The sequence below is a fragment of the Myiozetetes cayanensis genome, unplaced genomic scaffold, assembly GCF_022539395.1.
Source record: "Myiozetetes cayanensis isolate MyiCay16 unplaced genomic scaffold, myiCay2020 scf28, whole genome shotgun sequence".
NCBI classification, from domain to species: domain Eukaryota; kingdom Metazoa; phylum Chordata; class Aves; order Passeriformes; family Tyrannidae; genus Myiozetetes; species Myiozetetes cayanensis.
In genome coordinates this window covers 772,943-794,764 of record NW_026087499.1, presented here as the reverse complement: position 1 = coordinate 794,764, position 21,822 = coordinate 772,943, and the positions used below count along the sequence as shown (strand labels likewise).

The following is a 21,822-nucleotide window of genomic DNA, read 5'->3' as shown; positions in this document are numbered from 1 at the left end:
CAGCTGGCATCCGACTGCTCCACTCCAACGGTGGCACGCTGGCACAGGGCTCAGCTCCAGGGCCTCGTCCAAGAAGTCCTGAAAGTAACTGTCAGGGCAGGAACACAAAACCCCTGATGTAGGGAGAAAAAGCAGCTTCTTGCAAAACCTTTATCTGCTAAAGGATCCCTTTTACCGAAGAATTAAACCCCTCAAGGAGGGTGGGTTGGAGTCAGTGGCCCACAGCACACCGGCTCCATGCACAAAGGGAATTAGAGCGATCCCCTGGCTCCGAGAGACCATCTTCTGGCAGGAGGCCAAATTTGCAAGGAAGTTTTCCAAAGCAGCCAAATGATTAACACCAAACTGTAACTGTAAAATGTAATTAAAAAGAGCAGCCTACGTGCTGCTGGAGTAACAGCAGCGGGCGGGGAGGAACGTGGAATAAGAAAGATCCGTGAAGTGCCATAAAAACGGCCCGTCTGGGAAGAAAGGGCAAGCTATTCAGAGAAGAATCACCTCTTTCAGTCTCACAATAGCAGCATTTCAGTTAAACCCGGAGTTTACAAGCAAAGATTATCGAGGTTTTCGATTTTCTATTCCCCTTTTTGCACATCTGGTAGTAAATAAAGAAACCCACAACAGCCCCTGGTCCCCTTCACTCCCTGCTCCTCACTTCTTCCTTGATTTGAAAACACTGTATTTCGCTCCTGCTTTTCCATTCCCTGCCCGACAAAACCCCTCCGGAACTCACTCCTTCCTACTCACATGTGGGGCTGCAGTTTGCTCCCAGAAGCCAGCGGAGATATTCGCAGCGCCAGGATGAATGACAGTGCCACCGCAGGAAACTCCATCGCAACTGCTCCTCTCCCTCCAGGTGCTCCCCGCGGGTGCCCAGGGAATCCCGCAGCCTCCTCCGGCACAGCTCCGCCAGTTCCTCCTCCCCGCAGGCAGATGAGCCGGCTGCCTCCTGCTCCCAGCTTGCCGGTGTCTCTCCTTGGAAGGGACAAAGCTATCGGAGCGCAGGGGAGTTCTCGCGGCGGGAAAGCGGATTTATCATCCCTGGATGCTTCCTCCCTCTTGGGTTCACTCAGCGAGTTTCTTCAGTCCACGGGAAATGATCACAGTGCAGGTTGCCGCTGGGTTTTTCCCCCAGACCAAACCTGGCTTCTCATGCTCATTTGCTCGCAGTGAAATGCACTGAAGTGACTTTTCCTTCTGGGATTTGCTTCCTGACAAAGCCCAGAGAGACCTGGGGGCTCACAAGACCTGGGTTGTGTCCAGCAGCACAGCTCCATGTGGGCTGAGCTGCTCCGGAGCTGAGATCCTTTTCCTGAGGTACTCTGAAAACCAGCACTTGGCAAGAGAAATGAAGAAGAACGGGAGCTCTCCTGGCAGGAGAATCCCACTTCCCAGGGGCTTTCCCCAAAGCACACGGGGTGCTCGTTCACTCCATCGGCAGAGGCGCAGGCATCCTCCTGCCGCAGCTCCCACCTTCCTCCGCAGCCGGGAGCGAACACGAACACACGCACCGGAGCAGCTTCCCTGCAGTTCACGGGAGTCACAAAACTTCCCCCTGCCTTTCCAGGTCCAGCTCCTTTCCCTCACATGCTCTCCTGCCTCTTTCCTCGCTGTCAGTCAGAAATCCCTCCCACCAGCTGTGCCCAGCCCCGAGCAGGGGAGGGGGCGGCCCTGCACACGGGGATGGAGCGGCGATGGTTCGGGTCTGTTCCTCCTCAGGCAGCTCCTTTGCACTTCCCAAGGCCAGCTCCGGACACACCACCCAAAATCCCTTTCCCAGCAGCTCTAAAAACACCCAAAGAGAGATTCAATCTTTCCTAAGCACTCCAACAGATAACTAAATTGATCACTTACCAGGGAAATTCTGCTGACAGGGACAGCTCCAGCTGCACGCGGCAGTTGGCACAGCGGGATGGGGAGGAGAGCAGAGCAGGGATGCTGCACTGAACCCTCCAGCCTCAAGAACCTGCCAGGAAACCCTTCCAAGGGCGAGGAGGAACCAGAGCAGAAGCCGGGCACTGCCCTGGGGCACTCCAGGGCACACCCGACCCCTGGTAGGTGCTGATTTCCAGCAGAGAAGCAGGGTAAGAAGGTTTGGATAGTTTCATGGACATATTTTGCAGCTGAAGGACAGCCATTAATCAAGACTAAAGTCCCCAAGGGCCATGACCATAATCTGGTGGGTCTTGGAAGAAACTGAGGCAGCTGCTCGTTACACCAGAACCCTCCTAAGGTCACAGCAAGTGCCATAAATCCCATAGGTCAAAGAAAAGAGCAGGTGATGCTACCACTTAGCAGTAAAATATCTGCCAAGCCTAACAGATGGGAAGAAAACATCCTTCATTCTTCCTCAGGAAGAAAGGCAGCACATGAAGATGTTTTATAATGACAGAGAGAGCCCCAGGATATAATAAATCCAAGCCTCTGTTTTCCTGTCCAGCATTTAAAAAGTTAGGACTTTTCCAACAGTAGGAAAGAGGCTGCTGCTCCCAGTTAGACTTCCAGGGATCCCTCCCTATGGGCAAGGACTGGGCAGAGCCGGGAGTCGAGCTCCCTCTCCAGGACACGGCTCAGGGCCAGGAATGGGGATTGATCGGTCCAGCCACAGCTCCCACACTGTCTCAGGTGACAACCCTGGCTGCCTCACGGACAGGACACAACTCACTGCAGGGTCCTGGCTGGCCTGGCATGGTGACCCTCCCAGCCACAGCCACCCCAGCAGGCTGCCTGTGGGGAGAAGGGGAAGCTCCACTGGGAAAAGCTGCTCTTTGAGCACAGCACGAGGGGTGACTGAGCATAAAGTCAGCTCTGCAGTTCTCTTAAAGACAGCAGTGAGGTTTCCCACCTAAACAGGCCCATGTGAGCAAGGGCTGCAGAGAACTCAGCAGGGAATTCATGGGACACATGTGAAAGTCAGATATCTGAAACCCAACCCTGTCTGTGAAGTCAATTTAGTGTGTTTTCAATTTTATATCATTTCCCAGCACGGCCGCCCGCCAAGGATGTCATCCTCTGGCTCTGGGTAAAACAGCGCTGACAGTGGTCCAAGAGTCGATACAGTTCCATAAATAGTGATGATAATATCTGCAGTCATGCCAGAGCCCACAGAAACCAAAACATTAACATGCCCTTCATTCCCAGCGCTATTTAATCTTTGCTATCAAGCATTCTGGATGTGACAAGGATGTCAGGGCTCTCAAATCACAGTCTGTCCCCAGTCCTGCATTGCTCCAGCACCTTCTTGAGCTCTGACCTGATGGTGTTTAAGGATCTCATACCTCTGACCTGGATTTGCTTCACAGGAGCTCTGACTGGCCACTGTAGGTCCACAAATCCCATTGCTCTGTGGGTACATCAAACTCCTTCTCCAGACCACCTGGGCAGAGCAGAGCATCATTTTGGCTAAGCCCAGGGCTTCCCGCTGGACTCTCTGTGGTGTGTGCATGTGCTTGTCTTCCTCAGCCCTGAAAATCCACAGCAGAGCCAAGACAGGCCTCGAACTTCTCTGGGTGTGCAGCAGGAATGACACCTGGTACCTCATACAGCCCCAGATGTGTGAGAGAGGTGACACCTCGTACCTAGTACAGCTCCAGGCAAGGGACAGTGACAGCACCCACCACCTGGTACAGCCCCGGGTGTGGAACAGTGACAGTGCCCGGTACAGTCTCGGTGTGTGATGGTGACGGTACCTGATGCAGCTCCTGTGCTGACGACTGATGGCACCTGGTACCTAACACAGCTCCGGGGGGAGCGACAGTGACAGCACCCGCCACTTCGCACCGCCCCGGTGTGCGATGGGGACGCGCCCGTTACCCGGCGAGCGGGGGGTGGGAAGCACTGCCGTGACCCGCATCCCGCTACCCGCATCCTACCACCCTCATCCTGCATCCCGCCACCCGCATCCTGCATCCCGCCACCCGCATCCTACCACCCTCATCCTGCATCCCGCCACCCGCATCCTGCATCCCGCCACCAAGCATCCTGCATCCCGCCACCAGCATCCTGCATCCCGCCACCCGCATCCTGCATCCCGCCGGCCTCTGCCTGGGTACCGCCCGCGCATCCCTCCCGTGCGCGGGAGGCGGTGGGACCGCAGCACCGCCCCCAGCACCGCCTCCCGGTCCCCAGCACCGCCCCCCGGCCCGGCCCGGCCCCCAGCACCGCCCCCGGTCCCCCCCCGCACCGGCAGCGGCACCGGCCGCGCTCGCTCCGCCCCGGAAGGCGCCGAGGCCGCCGGGCCGGGCGGGCCGCGATGCTGCAGCTGCGGGACGCGGACGAGGGCGGCCCGGGGGGCGGCTCCGGCAGCCCCGGCAGCCCCGGGGCCGCCACGCTGGTGCCGGGGGGGTCCGGGCCGCCCTTCGAGCCGCCCGCGCCGCCGGCCCGGCAGACGCTGCGGCCGCTCAGTGTCCGCACCGCGGGCCGCGCCGGCCGCCTGCGCCAGTACTTCGTGTTCAGGGTGCGCGCCGGGGAAGGGCCGGGCCGGGCCGGGCCGCCCGCACCCCCCGCCCGCACCCCTGACCCGCGTGTGCCTTCCCCCGCAGCCCGGCACCATCGAGCAGGCCGTGAGCGAGATCCGGGTGGTCGTGCTGCCCGCCGAGGACGGGGAGGTGCAGAGCGTGTGGCTGCTCACCGAGTGAGTCCCGGGGCAGGAGCGAGGGCAGGGCAGGGGCAGCCTCAGCACCACTAAAGCTCGGTCACATTCTCTTACCAGGATCGATCACTGGAACAATGAGAAGGAGCGCCTTGTCCTCATCACGGACTGGTCCCTCCTGGTCTGTAAGTACAACTTCATCAGCCTGCAGTGCCAGCAGGTGACGAGGATCGCCCTCAGCGCTGTGGACACCATCTCCGTGGGGGAGTTCGAGTTCCCACCGAAATCTCTGAACAGGTAAGCTGCCACAGTCACGCTGTAACGTCACTGTGAGTCTCACAGTCACTGTGAACAGTTGGAGCTGACCACGGGAAAGGTCTGAGAATTCTTCCTTTCACTTACTTAACTCTGCAAACAGTTCCTGAAGCTTCATTAGGAGACCTCAGGGTAGCTGCTGGATTGCTGGTACAGTCAGTAGTTGCACTAACAGCGAGTTGCTCAAGGACTTTCAGGATAAGCTGAGGAGATTTGGGAGCAGAAGTTTGTCACCATCATGTAATGCAGTAAGGAGCAGCAGCACCACCTCAGTGTTGTCAGGGCCCCATACACATGGGCTGTCACAGGCTGTGCAGGTCAGGTTCTACATCCCAGGTGTCCAAGGAGTTTCACCTTCTTGCTCTCATCTCATAGGAAGGTTCCTTTAAGGGCTGAATTCATGCTATTTCTTGCCTACAGGAAAAATTTACTATAATTTGCATTTCAGCTTCCAGTTTCAAGTATGTCTTTGTCAGGCAGAGCGTTCCAGTTAAAGGTGCCTCAACAACTGGAAAGTCTTACCCTGTTAATTCTGGTCTCCACTACAGGCGGGAAGGTGTCGGTATCCGCATTCAGTGGGACAAGCAAAGCCGTGCCTCCTTCATCAACAGGTGGAACCCCTGGTCCACCAACATCCCCTACATCACCTTCACCGAGCACCCCATGGCAGACGCTGATGAGAAGGTCGCGTCTCTGTGCAGGGTAAGGAACGGGCAAGGAAAAGGAAACTGAAACTTCCAAAAGTGCAGAGTCCTGTAAAGCCAAAAAGCAAATGGATCTTGGCCTGTTCCTGCTCTTACTTACCTGACAGGCTGGTGGATTTTTCCTCTGAGGCTGCCAGCTAACTAACAGCTGGTTTAATTGTTCACTGAAAACCTCCACTGAGGGGGTTCTTGGTTCTTCTTGAGATAGGTGATTCCCTCTGGAGTTTTTAAAACTAGAATGCTTTAAGTGCAACACATCAGTGATCAGGGCAGAAATGAACACTTGGTCACTGATACATCTTTACCCATCCAGCCCATGTTTAAGTCACGTGTCAGTAGTGTCCTGTGTGAATCCCTGAGGTTAAATACCAGAATGTGACATTCATCACAGTACGTGAGATCCCTGACAACTATGGCTTTACTGTTAATCCTTCTCCATTCCACATCAGCAGCTGTTTCCCTAACAGTTTGTAAAACAATGGGAAAACAAGGTGATTTTTTTTTTCTTTCAGCTTGAAAGCTTCCAAACCCAGCTGATCCAGGCTGTGAAGAAAGCCCACAAGGAGGGCCCTGTGCCAGGAAGTGCTACTGGTGTCCTGGTGCTGGAGCGGCCCATCCTCATCGAGACCTACCTGGGACTGATGTCCTTCATCAACAACGAGGCCAAACTGGGCTACTCCATGACAAGAGGAAAAATTGGATTTTAACCCCCTGTTGAAGGGCAAGTGACTTGCTGTTGGTCCCCTGGGGAGAGCGCGCTGGGGGCAGAGCACACGGGGGCAAAGGGAAGTCTGGGGAAGGAAAGGGGGTGGTTGTAGGACAGTTCCAGGTTGTTTGGGGAATGCACAGGTTGGATCTGAGAAGCAGGCACACAGTGGTGTCAGTCCAGTGTTTTGTACCTGATATACAGCCCCCATGGTCCTTGTGGGGTGAGCAGCGGCGTGTTCCATGTCCTTCCAGTCCTGTTCCTCCTGTTCATGAAGTGCCCTTGGAACCTGCTGAAACTCTGCCCAAGTACCTGCTGTACAACAGAACCTTTGTGCCACATTACTGCAGTATCCCTGTGTATGGTGTCAAATCCCACCCTGTGCTTGGGACTGATTAGTGTTGACTAAAGAGGAATTACTGTTCCAATCTCCATGATCTCAGCGCTCTCATTAATGCCCGTTAGGAATTCTGAAAGCTGTCAGTCAGTCTTTAACAATATTTGCTGGCTTTTGCTAAAGCTGCAGTTCCACCTGCTCAGCAGCAGTTGGTGAACTCTGAATATGCTTTTGTAAAAATCCCTCTAAGAACCCACTGGAGCTTCCTCTGTTTCCTTGCTGCAGCCACAGAGCAAAGACTGTTGTGAGAGAACATTGCCAAGAGCCTCACCAACACACTTGCCTTCAAAGCTGTTCTTTGTAAAAGTGAAGAGGAATTCTATTTTGGTTAGACTGATATTCTTAGCCATTTTTCTGAAATCTACTCTAGTTTGGGCCAGGACTTTTTAATGGAGACAGAGAAAAATCTTTCAGCACTGTGTGTCAGCCTTGCTTTGTACATTCCTGCCCTGAGCCTCACGTCCAGGGACTGAGAAGCAGCACAAGAGACACTGAGCTGGCATTGCTGAAGAGGTGATTCTAACAAGCTTTTTCTTTGTGCATGACCTTCTCTCCATGCCCTTTTATCAGAGCCTTTATCTGCTGGATAAACACTGTGCTGCAGTGGTGTTTTTTTGCCTTAACCTAGGTGTGTGTTTGTGAAACTCATGTAAAGCTGCATTCCATCAGCACTCCAACAAGCTGCATTGTCCCTCTCTGTGCATTTTTAAGTTATCCAATTTTCATTAACCTTCAATAAAGTTAAATTTCAACTCAGTTTGGTCTTTGTTCTTCATTTTCTGGAGACTGAGGCTGTGAAAGTAGGTAGCATAAGAAAAAACATCCAATAAATTCCTAAACAAGGGGTTCCCTCCCTGGAAGGACACAGTGGAAGGATAGTCCAGCTGCTCCTTCCCTGCCAAACCACCCACTCCCAGTTGGCACCAGAGAGCTGGGACAAAAACTGCCATTTCAGTTGCCTGTAATTCAACATCCTGAAGTGTCAGTTGTGATCCCTCTTGTAAAGATTCCATGTAATAAATCCACAGTGGCCCAGGCACAGTTACTGTCTCCCATGTTGTGTGAAAATAACAGTTTCCTCATGCTGGGATAAGTCACTGCATAATCACATCAAATTGAAACAGACTTTAGAGTGCAGAGGTGCAGGTTTATAGTTTGTAACTATCAAAATATTTATTGGAAATTAGAAAATTTAAATAATAGCTATACATTATATACACAGAGCTACAGTCTTGGAAAATAAGGATTCAGAGTTGACACAGAGAATGTTCAACTCCATCAATACTCAGGTTTTTCTTGCAATCCAGACTCACTCCCTACATTTCAGTTGCTACATCACTTCACTCAACTGCAATCACAATACTTCACACACTGAGTTTGGAGCTCTTTCAAATAAATAATTTATAAATACAAACACTTCAGATGGGTAAAAAAATTGTTGCCCATTTCACCCTTTTCCTCCTCCTTCCTCAGACTTAGGAGCATTTTTTAGTGCATTTTAATTTTTTTATTTTACCTCTTCTCTTTCTAAGTAACACACACAGAAGTTGTCTTTGCTCAGGAGCACTATGGAGTCCCCACTGGAATGCCAGGAGAGAGACACGATCTGGAAGTCGCCTGCAGGAAGAGATCAGAGTGTGTCAGCACGGAGCTGGCAGCCCATCCTCCTGCTGGAGGAAAAGGCAGCTGGAATCAGCCACACAAATCCCTGCCAGCCCCGTGCCCTGTCCCTCATACATTTGCCATTTGATGTCTCATCATGAGCCCCTCCTTTTTTGAGGATTAAAACCCCACGTTTTTAAGAAGCTCCAAGAACACACCCCAGCCGTTTTCATGATAATCCTCGGGCTGATGAATGAGTGGAAAGATGTTCTGTCCCTGACCAGCTGGCGGCAGCTCCTGCAGGGCCTCACCTTCCCCGGGCACCTGCACGGCCACGCAGCCGGCGGGGGACCACAGGTACACTCTGCTGGTGCCGGTGCACAGGGCCAGGCGCGGCTGCCGCGGGTCCCACTGCAAACACTGGATGGGGCACAGCTGCTCCAGGACCACCAGCAGCTTCAGCTTGCGGATGTCCCAGATCCACACAGCGTTAGGAATGTTATCTGCAAGGGAAGCGTAAGGCGATCGTGTAAGACCCGAAGGATAAAAGGATCACAACTGGTTTTTTTTTAAATGGGCATTAACTGACACAATTTAACACAGCCCAGACCTTTAGGTGCCCCCCAGGGGTACCACCATTAGAATTTTACCCAGTTAAGCCTTCAGACCCAGACTGTAAATGAAGGGGAAGACTTGCGTGTTTCATTTTCAGTACAGTGACCTCACACACACTTGAAGAAATATAAAAACCTACTACTTTCATCAAATACGGAGCCAAGGCTGAGTTCATGCTCGGATCAGCCGTTCTGGCAGCTCACAGCACATGACATACACGAGAAGGCAGAGGCTGGGTTTCCTCTGTAGTTACATGTCTCAGCAGAGCTGAGTTTACAGAGTAACAAGTGCAATAAGGAAACACCCCACGTTCCATGAGTAGGTTTCCCTTTAAGGCAGGGCAGTCGGAACTTACCATTTTTGGTTGCCAGGAAACAATTATCTGCACTGAACGCCAACATCCCAACTCCCATTTTGGGATTTGCCCTGTCAGCAACTGGTTTGATGTACTGTAAGGAAACTGGCACCTGGGAAATCTCATCTGGAAGGGGAAATAAAAGCACTTCACCAAGTGAGCCTTAATGGACAATGCATTTAAATCCCAGCTGTTACAACCCATCATCTTTGAAGCAAGCAAGCATATTTCACTCTTCTCCAAGATGTTCCAATCAAAACTTCAATTAAGATACTACACCTTCATGTAACCAGCTTATTATTTCCTGCCCTCCTACAAAAAAAGCAAGGCTGGAAATCCAATCAGGTCTGAGATTAAATTAGGAAAATCAGGAGGGATCAAAATTTCCACTGCCTTGTAACTAACATTTCAAACATTGATGCAAAACAAAGGTGATTAACAGTGCCACAAACAATGAGATTGGTTTTTACTGCTCTTGAGAACACCCAGAGGATCTGTTCCACCATCCAAGGGGCAGAGTTCACCTATATCGTTTTTTTCTAGAAAGACTTCCCATGGCAAACTCAAGTGTCTTGTTTAAGTAAACTTCGGCTTACATTTACTCTGCGTGCTGAAGAGGGAACTAGCCAATGCTCTGGTTGGAGGGAAAAAAAGTTTCTCTGTTTCAACAGATGGGGATTTCTCCACTTCTTTGTACACAATCTACAAAGAAACAAGTGAGAGTTCCACAGAAGGGCCTCGGAGAGTTTGATCATGGGCTGTTACCAAATACCCACACCCCACTGACTCTTTGCACATTTATTACATCTCAGCATGCCCTCGTTCATCAGAGGAAAGGGCTTTGGTAGACAGACACGGAATTCAGCATTCCCAGGGAATCCTGGGCTGTTTGGAACCACAGTCAGTAAAAGCACTCCTGTGACAAATACATGAACCTTGAAGTCTACAAGGAATGAATCTGCCACAGTGCACCTCATGCATTATTCCTGACAGGAAAGTAAATCATCCTCATTACAGTGGGAACATGGATTTCATTTTTTCAACCAAGAATCTTTAATCTGATTCTATCATAAATAAATGCAAACCCCAAGTGCAGCACTGCAGAAGGAAATAGCAAAAATATTTCAGCATGCCTACAACATATTCCCAAACACAAGCACCAGGCTAAAAAGAGTCAACTGCAATTCCTGTCTGTGTAGTGGAGATTAACAGAGCTATTTCCATTTGTTTTCCATGACATATTTTACACCTAACTGGAAGTAAAGGCATTTCTCAGCCGTGAGAAGCTTTACTGAGGTGGTTCATGCCTTGCTTCTGGTTAAGGGACATCACCAGAGTTGTGTGACTACTGGAGGGTTACAGTCCACACACAAACTCTTCCAGGAGACCTGTGCAGTCCTCCTAAAGTGGCAAACAACTCTACACACTGTTCTTGTTACCTCTGTGGATGAGATCAGCCTGGGATTTTTGGAACAAGACTAAAGCTCTGTGCCTGCTGCCAACGACCCAGAATCTGTTGGGCCTTGCAGATACAGGTATAAAGGATAAAATCAATGCTGATAGATGTTCCAGGAAATGCTCTTTAGGTGAGCTGGATGAGCCTGTCCACACAGGATGTGACTGATCACAATCCCGTTCCAGTGGTGTTTAAAGTCAGGAACTGCATAAAGCTGAGACGAATCTCTCCTCCTTCCCATGGGCTGCACACCCAAATCTGTAATGCAGCCAACCACCTACACCAAATACACTGGTATATGACAGGAGCATCTGAGAATCTCTTAGTGCTAAGGAGATGATCACAGACACACATCCCATCAAATCTGAAAGGACTCCCCCATTTTTCTTACATTCCCAAGTTGTCGTGCAGTTTCCCAAGCCCTAATTAGGCATTAGGAGGGGAAAAATCAAGGTCTCCAAAATGAAATGGATTTATCAGCATCTTCCAGATACAAACAGCAGCACCAAAGCTCTGCTAACAACTCCATGGATTTTTGGATCCATACTCACAGTCTTTTTGCTGGCAATGGTTGCTGGGTGCTCAAACTCTGTGATCTTCTTCCATGTCACATGGTTCAAGATGCGCACCTGGTCCAGGAAGCATTGCAAGAGCAGACTGTCAGGACAAGGCTCTACACGTGGTTTAGATAAAAGAGAGGGAAAGCAAACCTATTTCTCACCTTCTCATCAAAGCTGCCAATTGCCAGGAACTGGCTGCTGGGGCTCCAGGCAACAGACTTGATGCCCAGCGGCCACTCGTAGGCGCGGTACGAGGAGAGCAGTCTGCCATCGAGGGAGTACAGCAAGAGCTTGTACTGAAACACAGACAGAGGCATTCTGAACACCAGCAGGAGTGGTAAAGACCACAGGCAGGCAAAGCATTCCTCCCAAACTCTCCCTGTTTAAAACTCAGCAAGTTAAATACCGAGGCCGTGGTCTCTTATCTACGAGTTAAGAGGTTCCAGGCTTCACTGCTCGCTTTTTGGATGAGTAGTTTTATAACTGTAAAAACACTGTGCAGTGCAATATCAGTAGAGCTGTAGAAGGCTCTTACAGAGAATTCTTCCATTATTATTTCATTAGCACCTTCTGCAATGTTTACAGTAAGTTTTTTTTTCACAAGATAAATTAGAAAGAATTTGCTGTCATTGAAAATTTACAGAACAGTGACATCCACTTGCAAGGACATCCATCCCAAACATACGTATAATATTAAACAAAAGCTGAACTCAAACCATTTTATGTTTAAAAGAAACATTTTAAACACCAGTTATTTTAGTTACTGCTTTACACATGATGCCTAAAGACCAGCTTGAACTCTCCCAAGAAAATGATCTGCTTTTCTCCTACCTCCAGGCATGAGTCCCACGCTGCCAGCACACAGCCATTAGGAGCCCACTCAATCCCAAACAGATCCTGTGTTTCAGTGTCAAAATGCTGCTCCCAAAAGAGAAACCACAAACCCATTTGAAATATTATGTCAACAAACCCTGACAGAACGTTCAGTTTTATACTTTCAAGGGCTACCACAAATGCAAAAGAGCCTTTTGCACGCCAGAGTAGAAACAGAAATATTTCCCATTCCAGCGAGCCTCAGAATTCCTGAGCCAGAGGTGACACTACACACAGACAAGTTCCTGCTAGGTTTAATTGCTCAGATCCACCCAGTTCCCCACACCAGTGTCACCCATCCTGGACAGATCTCAGGGGTGGACAGTTTATATCACATGTTCTGAGGAAAGCACTCACTACTCTCACTATTCCTAACGCAGTAAGTTACAACACACGCAGCAGGGGGAGGAGAGGGCAGAGCTTACCCTGAGGAGCTGCCAGTTGCTGCACACAAAGATGCTGATGAAGTCCTTGCAGTCGCGCCGCTCTGCCACGGCCATGTAACGCCCGTCCTTGGTGAAAACCACCCCTGCCAGGGGACAGAGTTCATTAAAACTGTGTTAAACAGGAGAGGCACAGCAAGGCAGGACAGCTGATGAGTCTTCAGTGAGGAACAGTTACTCCCAGTTCAAAGCAGAAATAAAAGAGGAGAAAGAATCTCTTCGCAGAAGGTCACATTAATCAAGGCAAAGCACAGTGCTATGTTTTGCTTGTGTCAGCAATTTTTGAGCTTCGAATGTACAATTTCTCAGGATGCAGAGCTTCAAAACACATCTGATCACTGACAGTTGTTACATAAACCCCACAGAAGATTTCAAATAACCACTTCATTTAGCCTGGCTAAACGGATCAGTTATGCAACCACCAGTTCTCCACCAACTCCCAGGCATTGCTCCCCATCCACTCTGATTTTATTTGGAATACATAATTGTCTTTGTCATCTGTGGGATACAACCCTCAGGCAGGAAACTGCTCACCACAGCCATGTGGCCTGACAGCCCTGGCACGAGCTTCCCTTTCCAACCCTTCCATGTGCAAAAGACGACAAAGGCCACTTTGGATTAATGTTTTTCACCACAGCACATCCAGCTGAATTTAATGTCTTCACACGAAAATAATTTTTCCTTTCTGCCACATTAGAAGGCCATTCCTGGGCAGAAGTGTGACACTCACCCTGCTGACACGCTTTGGGGTACTTGATGTAGGACACAGACTTGGTGCACAAGGACCACACCGTTATCCGCAGCTGGCAGAGAGACAGGGAGCACTTTGGGTTACTTTTGTAGATAAAAAAAGAATTAAGCAAATAGAAAAACATCAACCTAATTCAGCAACACAAAGTAGATCAGTGAACCTTCTGTGGTTAACTAAACTCTGTGGTTATTCTGTATGGCCCAAATGCGTGTGAGGAATTCTCTCCCAGCTCCCTGCAGTTAGCAGGGTATTTACCCCAAATTTACATTGCACTGCACTGAATACTCTAGAGGGGTGTACAAAATTCACACCACCAATATGGAGATTTGCATTTTGCACTTCCCTCCTCAGCAACACACAAGGAGGCAATGTTACAGAACCACTGAAAAATGAGAACCCCCCCCAAAACGTGCCCTGCAAAGCAAGGCATGGCAATGGTGTTGGGGGATTTCTGGGGCTGCAGAGGGCAGGCAGCTGCAGACCCAGCCTCCCCACACCTCCCCAAGGTCACAGCTGCACCCAAGGCTCAGCCCTGCCATCTGCACATTATCCAATTAAAAACAAATACTCCCTCTGCCTTAGCAACGGCAGCGCAGACACAGGAACACTGAGGATAGCATGTGAACCTTTGATTTGGAGCTGGAGTGGTGAGTGTTTCCAGGGACAGCTTTTCCCTTGTGTTTTCCTATGTTCTACTGCAGCAAGGTGAGATTCCAGAAGAGCTGTAGGTAGAGCTGTTTCCAGTAAAGATTTTTTTTCCTAATATCCAATCCAAACCTACTCTCTGTCAGTTTGAAGCCATTCCCCCTAGCCCTGTCTCTCCAGGCCCTTGTCCAAAGTCTCTCTCCATTTTTTTTGTAGCTCCCTTCAGGTACTGGAAGGCCACAAGGAGGTCACTCTGGAGCCTTCTCTTCTCCAGGTTGAACAATCCCAATTCTCTCAGCTTTTTCCTCCCAGCAGAGCTGCTCCATCCCTCTGATCATCTCGGTGCCTTCGCTGGACTTGCTCCAGCAGCTCCATGTGCTTCCTGTGCTGTTCCCCAGAGCTGGAGGCAGCTCTGTAGGGGAGTCTCACCTGAGGGGGCAGAGGGGCAGAATCCCCCCTACAAGTTTAGCAGGTCCTGGAGGAACCCACGGGATGAATGACATCAATCAAGTCTTACCCCTGCACCCCTCACTTCCGGCCACACGAGCCCAGCGCTGTCAGACTGCTCCTCTGCAAGATTTACTTTAAAAATACCAACACGATGCCTCTGTACATTCCCCTGCAGCAGCTGCAGCACTGAAATGCTGCTGGGGACTATTAATTGCAGCCCTAAATGCACTGGCTGCTCTGCCTCCCCTGAGCAAAACACACAGCACACATTCCCCAGCCACTTAAAACAAGCTTAGCAGCTGCAGGCTTCGAATGCTGAGGGCTGGATCATCGTTTTTCCTGACAAAGGCATCCCAGCTTACACTTGTGCTGCTACTTGGCCTCACAATCAGCTCCCCTGGGCACCTTGGACCAATTGGCTGCTCTGAGCCTCAGCAGGCAAAACCTTGCTGCTCATGTGGAGCTCAAGTACACGGGAAGTGTCTGGAGGTGAGACACGGGGAAAAGGTGATCACACCTTTGTTCTGAAGTCTCTCTGCATCCATCTCTGCTCCATCATGGAGCCACAGAATCACCTGGGTTGGAAAAGGCCTCCAAGTCCACCCTGTGCCCCAGCCCCAGCCCAGAGCACTGAGTGCCACATCCAATCCTTCCTTGGACACCGCCAGGGGTGGGGACTCCAAACCCCCCTGGGCAGCCCCTTCCACCTGGAACATTATTCCACAATCTCACCCAAGCTGCCACCACAAATAAGATGAAGAAGATTAGAAAGATTATGTCACAGCTCACAGAGAGGATCAGGAGAGACAGAAGCATCAAACACAGAGAAACAAAATTATTCCAAAACGACAGGAAATTTGCATTGCTGCTTGTTGCCTTTCTCATGGAATTCAGGGGGAAGGGACAATTGTCTTTGTAGCAGGAGAACAGACCACGGTCCATTAATTCTGCAGCAAGCCCTTCTCCACTGCTCATTTTGGGGGAGACTTTCTGTCCAGCATCGATGACTCGACTGAGTGGAGTTGCCAAACTCAAATCCTCACGATAATGGTGTCTGAGAAGTTTTCAGCTGTTGTTTTGCAGTGGAAAAACAAACCAAAAGCAGAAGCATTTTTAAAATAGCCTAAAAACAGCTGAGAAATAAAAAGTATCTGGATGGTAACGTGATAAACAGTGTCCAACACCGGGCCCAGGACTACGGCCCAATGTTGACAGCTCCAGGCAGGTGTAGGACTGGTGATTTTCAGCAGACAAAAACACACTTTTAAACAACCTACAGCTCAAATGACTGTCAACTCTTGTCCCAGACTTGACTGGGTCACTCGGCCCCTTACATAGCAGTGTCTGTCAGCACCGGATTTCAGAAGATTATTCGGAGCACATTCCTCGCCAGAAAGCATTTTTCAGCCAACGCAGCCACTCACAGTTACTAAGGATTAGCTTGGATACACACAAAAACACACACTTTTCCCTGCTGCTGGAGTTCCAGAGAAGCTCCTTAATGCTTAAGGACCTAACGTGGAAGGAGAGAAAGTACAGTGTATGTAGTTTATGAGCACAGCTCTTCAGAGAGGGACTCCAGAACATCTTCACAGCATTTACCCCACAACACAAGGGTCATGAGGAAGCACAGAATCCTGGAATGGTTTGGGTTGGAAGGGACCTTCAAGATCATCCAGTTCCACCAACATCTTCCACTTGACCAGGTTGCTCCAAGTCCTGTCCAGTTAGGCCTTAAACATTTCCAGGGACATGAAGAGGATCCAGATCTTTCACCTGCAGCTCTTGTTTAAGTTCTACCTATGCCTATAAATTCTGGTGGAACAAAGGCACTGGAAGAGGAGATACACCTGGTTCAGTACCTTCCACAGGGTGCTGCTTCCCAGAGTGGATCTTAGGAGAGGAATGCAGACCACGGAAAGACCCTGAATGCAAGTTAGCTGAATGCCAAAAGTGAGTGTCAAAAGATGGTTCCAGACTGTTCAGTGGTGCCCAGCAACAGGACAAGGAGTGACAGCCATAAACAAAATGAGGAAGAGTTTCTTTCCATGGAGCACTGGAACAGATGCCCAGGGAGGGCATGGAGTTTCCCTCTCTAGAGCCATTCCAAACCCACCTGGACACATTCCTGTGTAACGTGTTCTGGGTGACCCTGCCTTGGCAGGGGGTTGGACTGGATGATCTCTAGAGGGCCCTTCCAACCCCGACTATTCAGGGATTCTGTAATGATTTTTCTGAGGCACAGATTGCTAGAAATTAATTAGTACAAACACATCCTTTTTTAAAAAGTTCAGGGAATAAGAAAGTACATTCAGAGCTTTCAGTGGAGCTCACACACTGACCTGAAGCATTACAGGCACGAGTGATTAGTTGGTGCTGTTTGAAAGTGTCAGGAGGCCAAAGCCGAGCTGAGCTGGCTGATGGGGAACCCCCAAATCCCTCAGGCAATCACTGGATTTGATAACATGCTGATATTAAATATCCTCACAGTTTGCCCCCAGCACTGCCCACGTCTGTCCCCCCAGACTGCGGATTTAGCAGAGGGAGTAAACACAGCTCGGAGCGCGGCCGGGCCCAGGCAGCTGTCTGACAACAGCTAATTTAGCAACCTGTTAACAGCTGGAGAGGAAACTTATCCCAACACAGATGCCAACTTGGCAAAGGCTTAATGAAATCCTCTAAGGTCAAACCAAGTTCTGTTGGGAGGCAATAAATCCTCGCCGGGCCACCCCCACACACACGTGCCACGAGATACTCGCTGGGAGCGCACAGCGCCCGCCTGCAGCAGGGTCCTGCCTCCTCCACTGCTGCCTGGCCAGCAGGGATGGCTCCACTGCCTCCAGGGTGCAATTCTGGCCTCATTTCTTAATTTTAATTGCCATCAGAGTAATCCACACCCAGGAAAACCAAGGCCTAAGCTCATTACTCCTCATACTCCACAGCCTAAAGGGGTGGGTCTGCACACACACACAGAGTCCCTGTCTATGCCCCCCTGACACTGGGGTTTGCCCTAGAGAAAAGGAAGAAACCTTGCAATGCAGCATGTGAATTCAGTGCTAGCCAGGGCCATGGTACAGGAGCCTGTCACCTAAAACCCAGCCAAAGGTTTGCACAGAGAAAACACAAGGAGGAATGTAGTCCTCATATGTAGTTCTCAGCTATTTTCTGACCCTTCATTATTGTACTGAACAACAGGAATCATCAGCTCTAATCCAAAGGTGGACCAGTCAGAATCCACAGGCCTTCCAACGTGGATTCTACCATACTGTGCATTCCCCAATATGGCTCTTAATAAGCACTTAAAGGTGTTTTAATTTTAATTTTCCAGCTGGTTCCATCAGTAGTCGGACTCCCATGTATCAAATCTAACAACTGGGAAAGTATTTCCAAGACCTGGATCTAAATCTCCTCTCACAGGTCAATAAACCTAAGCCCGTATTTTTTAGTTCCATATTGCTCTGAAACATACATGGTTTGGGGTTGGTTTTTTTTTGCTAGAAATCCTGCAAACAACATATTCGATTTCTAAAATTCTAAATTTCTAGATTTGATGAATACCATCAAAATATCAAAATCATCAGAATATGTTCTCAAACACAAAATTTTACCTTCACATTTAAGAGTCCATTTTCTACCTTATCAGCAGAAGCAAGAGGATAAAATGCTAACGGAACAACAAACATCCAACGTGGAATTAATCTGGGTTACACAGGAATACGGAGCTGCACCCGTGTTCTCCACCACCACTGCAGCTTTAAGAGCTTTGGGTTATTTTAGGAGGCAAGGGGCAGACAGCAACATCTGACACCGTGGAGAACAATCCTGACCTGACACTCACATGGAACTCGGTGGTGTTGAGGATGTGACGACCGTCCGGACTCCAGCACGAAGCCACCAATCCCGCGGAGCCCTCGTCGATCTTACAGTGCCAGTCCGGCTGCTCCAGGGACCAGACCTGGGGCAGGGGGCAACCAGACAGTGCAGGAACAACAGCTCATCGACACCTGCAGCTGAGAACACGCTGCTGCACCCCAAGCCAGGCAGCCCAGGAGCCCTAACTGCCCGCAGCCATGAAGGACTGGCGCTGGATCCCACTGCAAAAGTGAGTCCATCCCTCTGGGTGATAATGGAAATGGCAAATGAGGTGGGGTTGATTTTTCTTGGTAAATATTCTGAATATTCAACATTTAAAAAACAGTTTTAGTCTATTCAACGAGTCTGCATGGTATTTATTTTCTACTGCAGTAAGAAACTGGTACCATAATCTCCAGGTTTGATTTGGTTTATTAAATATTTTTATTCTAAATATTCTTTTTCAAAGTAAGATGTTTGCTATGGCTTTAAAAAATCCTGGCATGCTGGGTTATCCTCAAACTACATTATCAACAACAGGAACTTCAGCAGACCTTCAGACTAGTGCTGGCTATTAAGGTGTCACTCCCAGCACACCCAAATTCCCAACAGAAAACAGATTCTCTCCTGCTTTTGTCCTCACCTGGACAATCCCTCGCTTGTACATGGCACACAGGATGAACAGGGAGTCCGATGACCACTCGATGTACTGGATCTGATCCAGGCAGGTGTAGAGCTGGCGGACCTGGAGAGAACTCGCATCCCGAACCACCAAGCGGTGCTGCACACACGAGGCCTGGGCAGGACAGGAGCAGGGCTGAGCAGGGCAGGGCTGGAGCACCGGGACTGTCCCTGCCAGGCTGCCCCTGCCCGGCTCACTGCGATCCGGGGTGTAGCTCAGAGAGGGTCACAGACGCGTTTTCAAGACATAATTCCTCCCTGGGAGGGTGGGCAGGCCCTGGCACAGGTTGCCCAGAGAAGCTGTGGCTGCCCCATCCCTGGCACTGGATGATCCTGAAGGTCCCTTCCAGCCCAAACCATTCTGTGATTGTGTAATTCTATTCTGTGCACGGAGCTCCACTGCAAACTTCAATAAGAACAGCCAGACCAGGAGGGAAGGGGCTTACAGTAACAGATAGAATCCTCACTCATTCCATCACTGCTGGCTAAGGAATTCCCATCTTAGAATAATTACTCTTTATCTCATAACTATTACTTTATTTCGTAGAATCCCAGGACGGTTTGGGTTGGCAGGGACCTCAAAGCCCATCCAGTGCCACCCCCTGCCATGGGCAGGGACACCTTCCCCCAGCCCAGGTTGCTCCAAGCCCCGTCCAACCTGGCCTGGGACACTCCCAGGGATGGGGCAGCCACAGCTTCTCTGGGCAACCTGTGCCAGGGAGGAATTTCCCCCCAGTATCCCCTCTATCCCTGCCCTCCGGCACTTTGAAGCCATTCCCCCCCGTCCCGTCCCTCCAGGCCCTTGTAGAAAGTCCTCCTCCAGCTTTCCTGTGGCTCCCTTCAGGTGCTAATTAAAGCGCTAATTAACGTAACTAGGGTTATTTTAGCCTCAGCCAGGTCTCTGTCACAGCCCCCCGTGCCCCTCAGGGCTCTGCCCCGCTCCCGGCCCGGGGCCCCGCGCCGCGGCCGCTCGGGGGCTCCGCCAACCGCCCCGGGCCTTGCCGAGCGGCCCCGCTGCCCGCGGCCGGCACTCACCAGGCACTGCCCGTCGGGGGAGAAGCGGCCCAGGAGCCCCGAGAGCTTGAACAGCTCCGAGAAGTTCATGGCGGGGGCGGCGGCGCCGGGATTCGAACCCGCGGCCCGAGCCCGCCCCGCTGCGCTCCCCGCGCCGCCGGAAGGGGCGGGGCCGCCGCGCGGGGAGGGGGGGCGGTGCGCACGCCGGGCCGGCAGGGGGCGCCCTGCGGCCGGAACGCGCCTCAGCAGGGCATTAATATGCAAATGAGACGTTAATGAGGCGCCTAATGAGCTGAGAGGTGTGCTCCCCATCCTCAGAGAACACACACACCCCCCACCCCCATATGGCGCCTTTCCGCGGGCAGCGTCCCGCGCCCGGGATTGCCCTGGCTAATTAATCGCCCCCTCCGGCTAATCAACCCTCCCGGCTAATTACCGACAAGCGACAGGAGCACAGCCGCGATGTCCCCGTCAGGTTCCCCGGGCAGGACACAGAAACTGGCAGTTGCAATAGAGATGCCCCAGAAAAAAGGATGTTAATTGATTGGAATCCATCAGTGACAAACAGACACATAAATAGATAAATAAGTATGTACAGACACACGGACACACCAGCCAGGGGGCAGAAGCCAGACAACGCCTCCGGCGGGACGTATTCCCTTGGGAAAGCCCCGAGGGGGGCCGGGAGCGGTGACAGGGACGCCCCGGCCCCGCGGGATGGGGATCCTGCGTGTCCCTGCCCGGGGGAACACGCGGCTCCGCTCCGCACCCCGCATCTCTGCCCGGTCCGGGAGCGACCCCCTCCCTGCCTGGGGACCACAGCCACCATCATTTAAAAATAAACCTCGCGATCAGAGAAACGATCGAGTCTTGTTTTCATTGCAGATTGTTTGGGTTCAAAAAAAAAAACCCGTTTCGGGCACCCCGGTGTGTTTCGGGTGGGTAAATAAATGCACCGGTTCTCCGGCCCGTGTCGCAGGGACGGACGCGACAGCCGCCCCGCCGCCACCACCCGCGGTGTCCCTGCCCGGGGAACAAAACGAGCTTTAAGGTCCCTTCCAAGCCAAACGCTCCCATTAAAGCCCGGCAGCCGCCTCGGTGCTCCCCGGTGGCTGCCACAGCCTCCCTGCCCCGGAGCCACTCTGGCACTGGTGACCAGCTTAATTCCCCGGCACGCTCGGCTGAGCATTCCCCACCCCCCTGCAACTGCCTCCTGCTCCAGGAAGGAGCGCACGAGCTTTTGCCTCACTTTTCACACAGCTTTCAGCAGCTCCAATGTCATTGCCTAGGCGACCGGGACGCTACTAGATCGTAGTGCAGTAAATAACGTAGATCCTCTATCCCAGGCCACTCCTGTCCGCGGGAGACCTCCGGGGGAACTCGAAACGCAGGTAGGAGGAAAAAAAACCTACAAAAGGAAACCCCTTGCTATCCGTGTGTGCGAGTTTCTCGGCACGACCCTATCCCGAGCACTCGATAACGTGCCTGGAAGATGATTCGTGGCCACTGGGCTTCGTGGGCTTGTTACCCGGTACTGAAGTGTCTTTTAAAGTTTGCTCCCAAGTGCCTTAGATCCGGAGTGCAAACTGGCCCAGCACTGTGTGGGAGAAGCAGTGGAGGGGCTGGATCCCAGTGGGATGCAGGGACTGGCTGCCACGGCCAGGTCCCTGCACAGGGATGAGGCTGCAAGGGAGGGAGAGAGAGTGGCTGCCTCAGCCTCCTGCCTCATCACGAGCTGCCTGTCAGTGACTCCATCCAGAGAGGATTTCTGTCCAGCCTGCCTCCTCCTTGGAAAGTAAATTGTTAATAACC

General features: G+C 51.2%; 3 protein-coding genes across 3 annotated transcripts in view; 1 reads left to right on the top strand and 2 right to left on the bottom strand.

Annotated features, from left to right (window-relative positions):
- The window catches only part of MEGF6 (multiple EGF like domains 6), a 65,231-nt gene extending 63,704 nt beyond the window's left edge, over nt 1-1,527 (bottom strand). The window contains exon 1 of the mRNA XM_050322358.1: nt 748-1,527. Coding sequence (XP_050178315.1) covers nt 748-833 — 86 coding nt within the window. The 5' untranslated portion in view covers nt 834-1,527. The remainder of the gene's footprint in view (nt 1-747) is intronic.
- A 2,696-nt stretch (nt 1,528-4,223) lies between these two features.
- Nucleotides 4,224-7,469, top strand: TPRG1L (tumor protein p63 regulated 1 like). The gene is made up of 5 exons (XM_050322384.1): nt 4,224-4,456; nt 4,542-4,633; nt 4,712-4,888; nt 5,455-5,608; nt 6,123-7,469. The coding sequence occupies exons 1-5, from the start codon at nt 4,253-4,255 to the stop codon at nt 6,315-6,317; spliced, it is 822 nt and encodes a 273-aa protein (XP_050178341.1). The 5' UTR covers nt 4,224-4,252; the 3' UTR covers nt 6,318-7,469.
- Nucleotides 7,470-7,851: 382 nt separating this feature from the next.
- On the bottom strand, nt 7,852-20,157 carry WRAP73 (WD repeat containing, antisense to TP73). The gene is made up of 12 exons (XM_050322383.1): nt 20,032-20,157; nt 18,959-19,111; nt 18,302-18,418; nt 13,348-13,420; nt 12,600-12,703; nt 12,133-12,219; nt 11,463-11,597; nt 11,293-11,370; nt 9,882-9,987; nt 9,286-9,411; nt 8,627-8,818; nt 7,852-8,330 (listed from the first exon to the last, which is right to left on the bottom strand). The coding sequence occupies exons 1-12, from the start codon at nt 20,098-20,100 to the stop codon at nt 8,221-8,223; spliced, it is 1,350 nt and encodes a 449-aa protein (XP_050178340.1). The 5' UTR covers nt 20,101-20,157; the 3' UTR covers nt 7,852-8,220.
- Between the last annotated feature and the right edge of the window lie 1,665 nt (nt 20,158-21,822).

Excerpts from the sequence above, each read along its gene's own strand:
- TPRG1L (XM_050322384.1), top strand. The coding sequence starts at position 4,253 with ATGCTGCAGCTGCGGGACGCGGACGAGGGCGGCCCGGGGGGCGGCTCC. Across the intron at positions 4,457-4,541 it reads GCCAGTACTTCGTGTTCAGG|CCCGGCACCATCGAGCAGGC; the intron begins GTGCGCGCCGGG and ends CTTCCCCCGCAG. Across the intron at positions 4,889-5,454 it reads CCACCGAAATCTCTGAACAG|GCGGGAAGGTGTCGGTATCC; the intron begins GTAAGCTGCCAC and ends TCTCCACTACAG.
- WRAP73 (XM_050322383.1), bottom strand. The coding sequence starts at position 20,100 with ATGAACTTCTCGGAGCTGTTCAAGCTCTCGGGGCTCCTGGGCCGCTTC. Across the intron at positions 12,220-12,599 it reads GCAACTGGCAGCTCCTCAGG|CATTTTGACACTGAAACACA; the intron begins GTAAGCTCTGCC and ends TTTTGGGAGCAG. Across the intron at positions 9,988-11,292 it reads CCATTGCCAGCAAAAAGACT|ATTGTGTACAAAGAAGTGGA; the intron begins GTGAGTATGGAT and ends GTTTCTTTGTAG.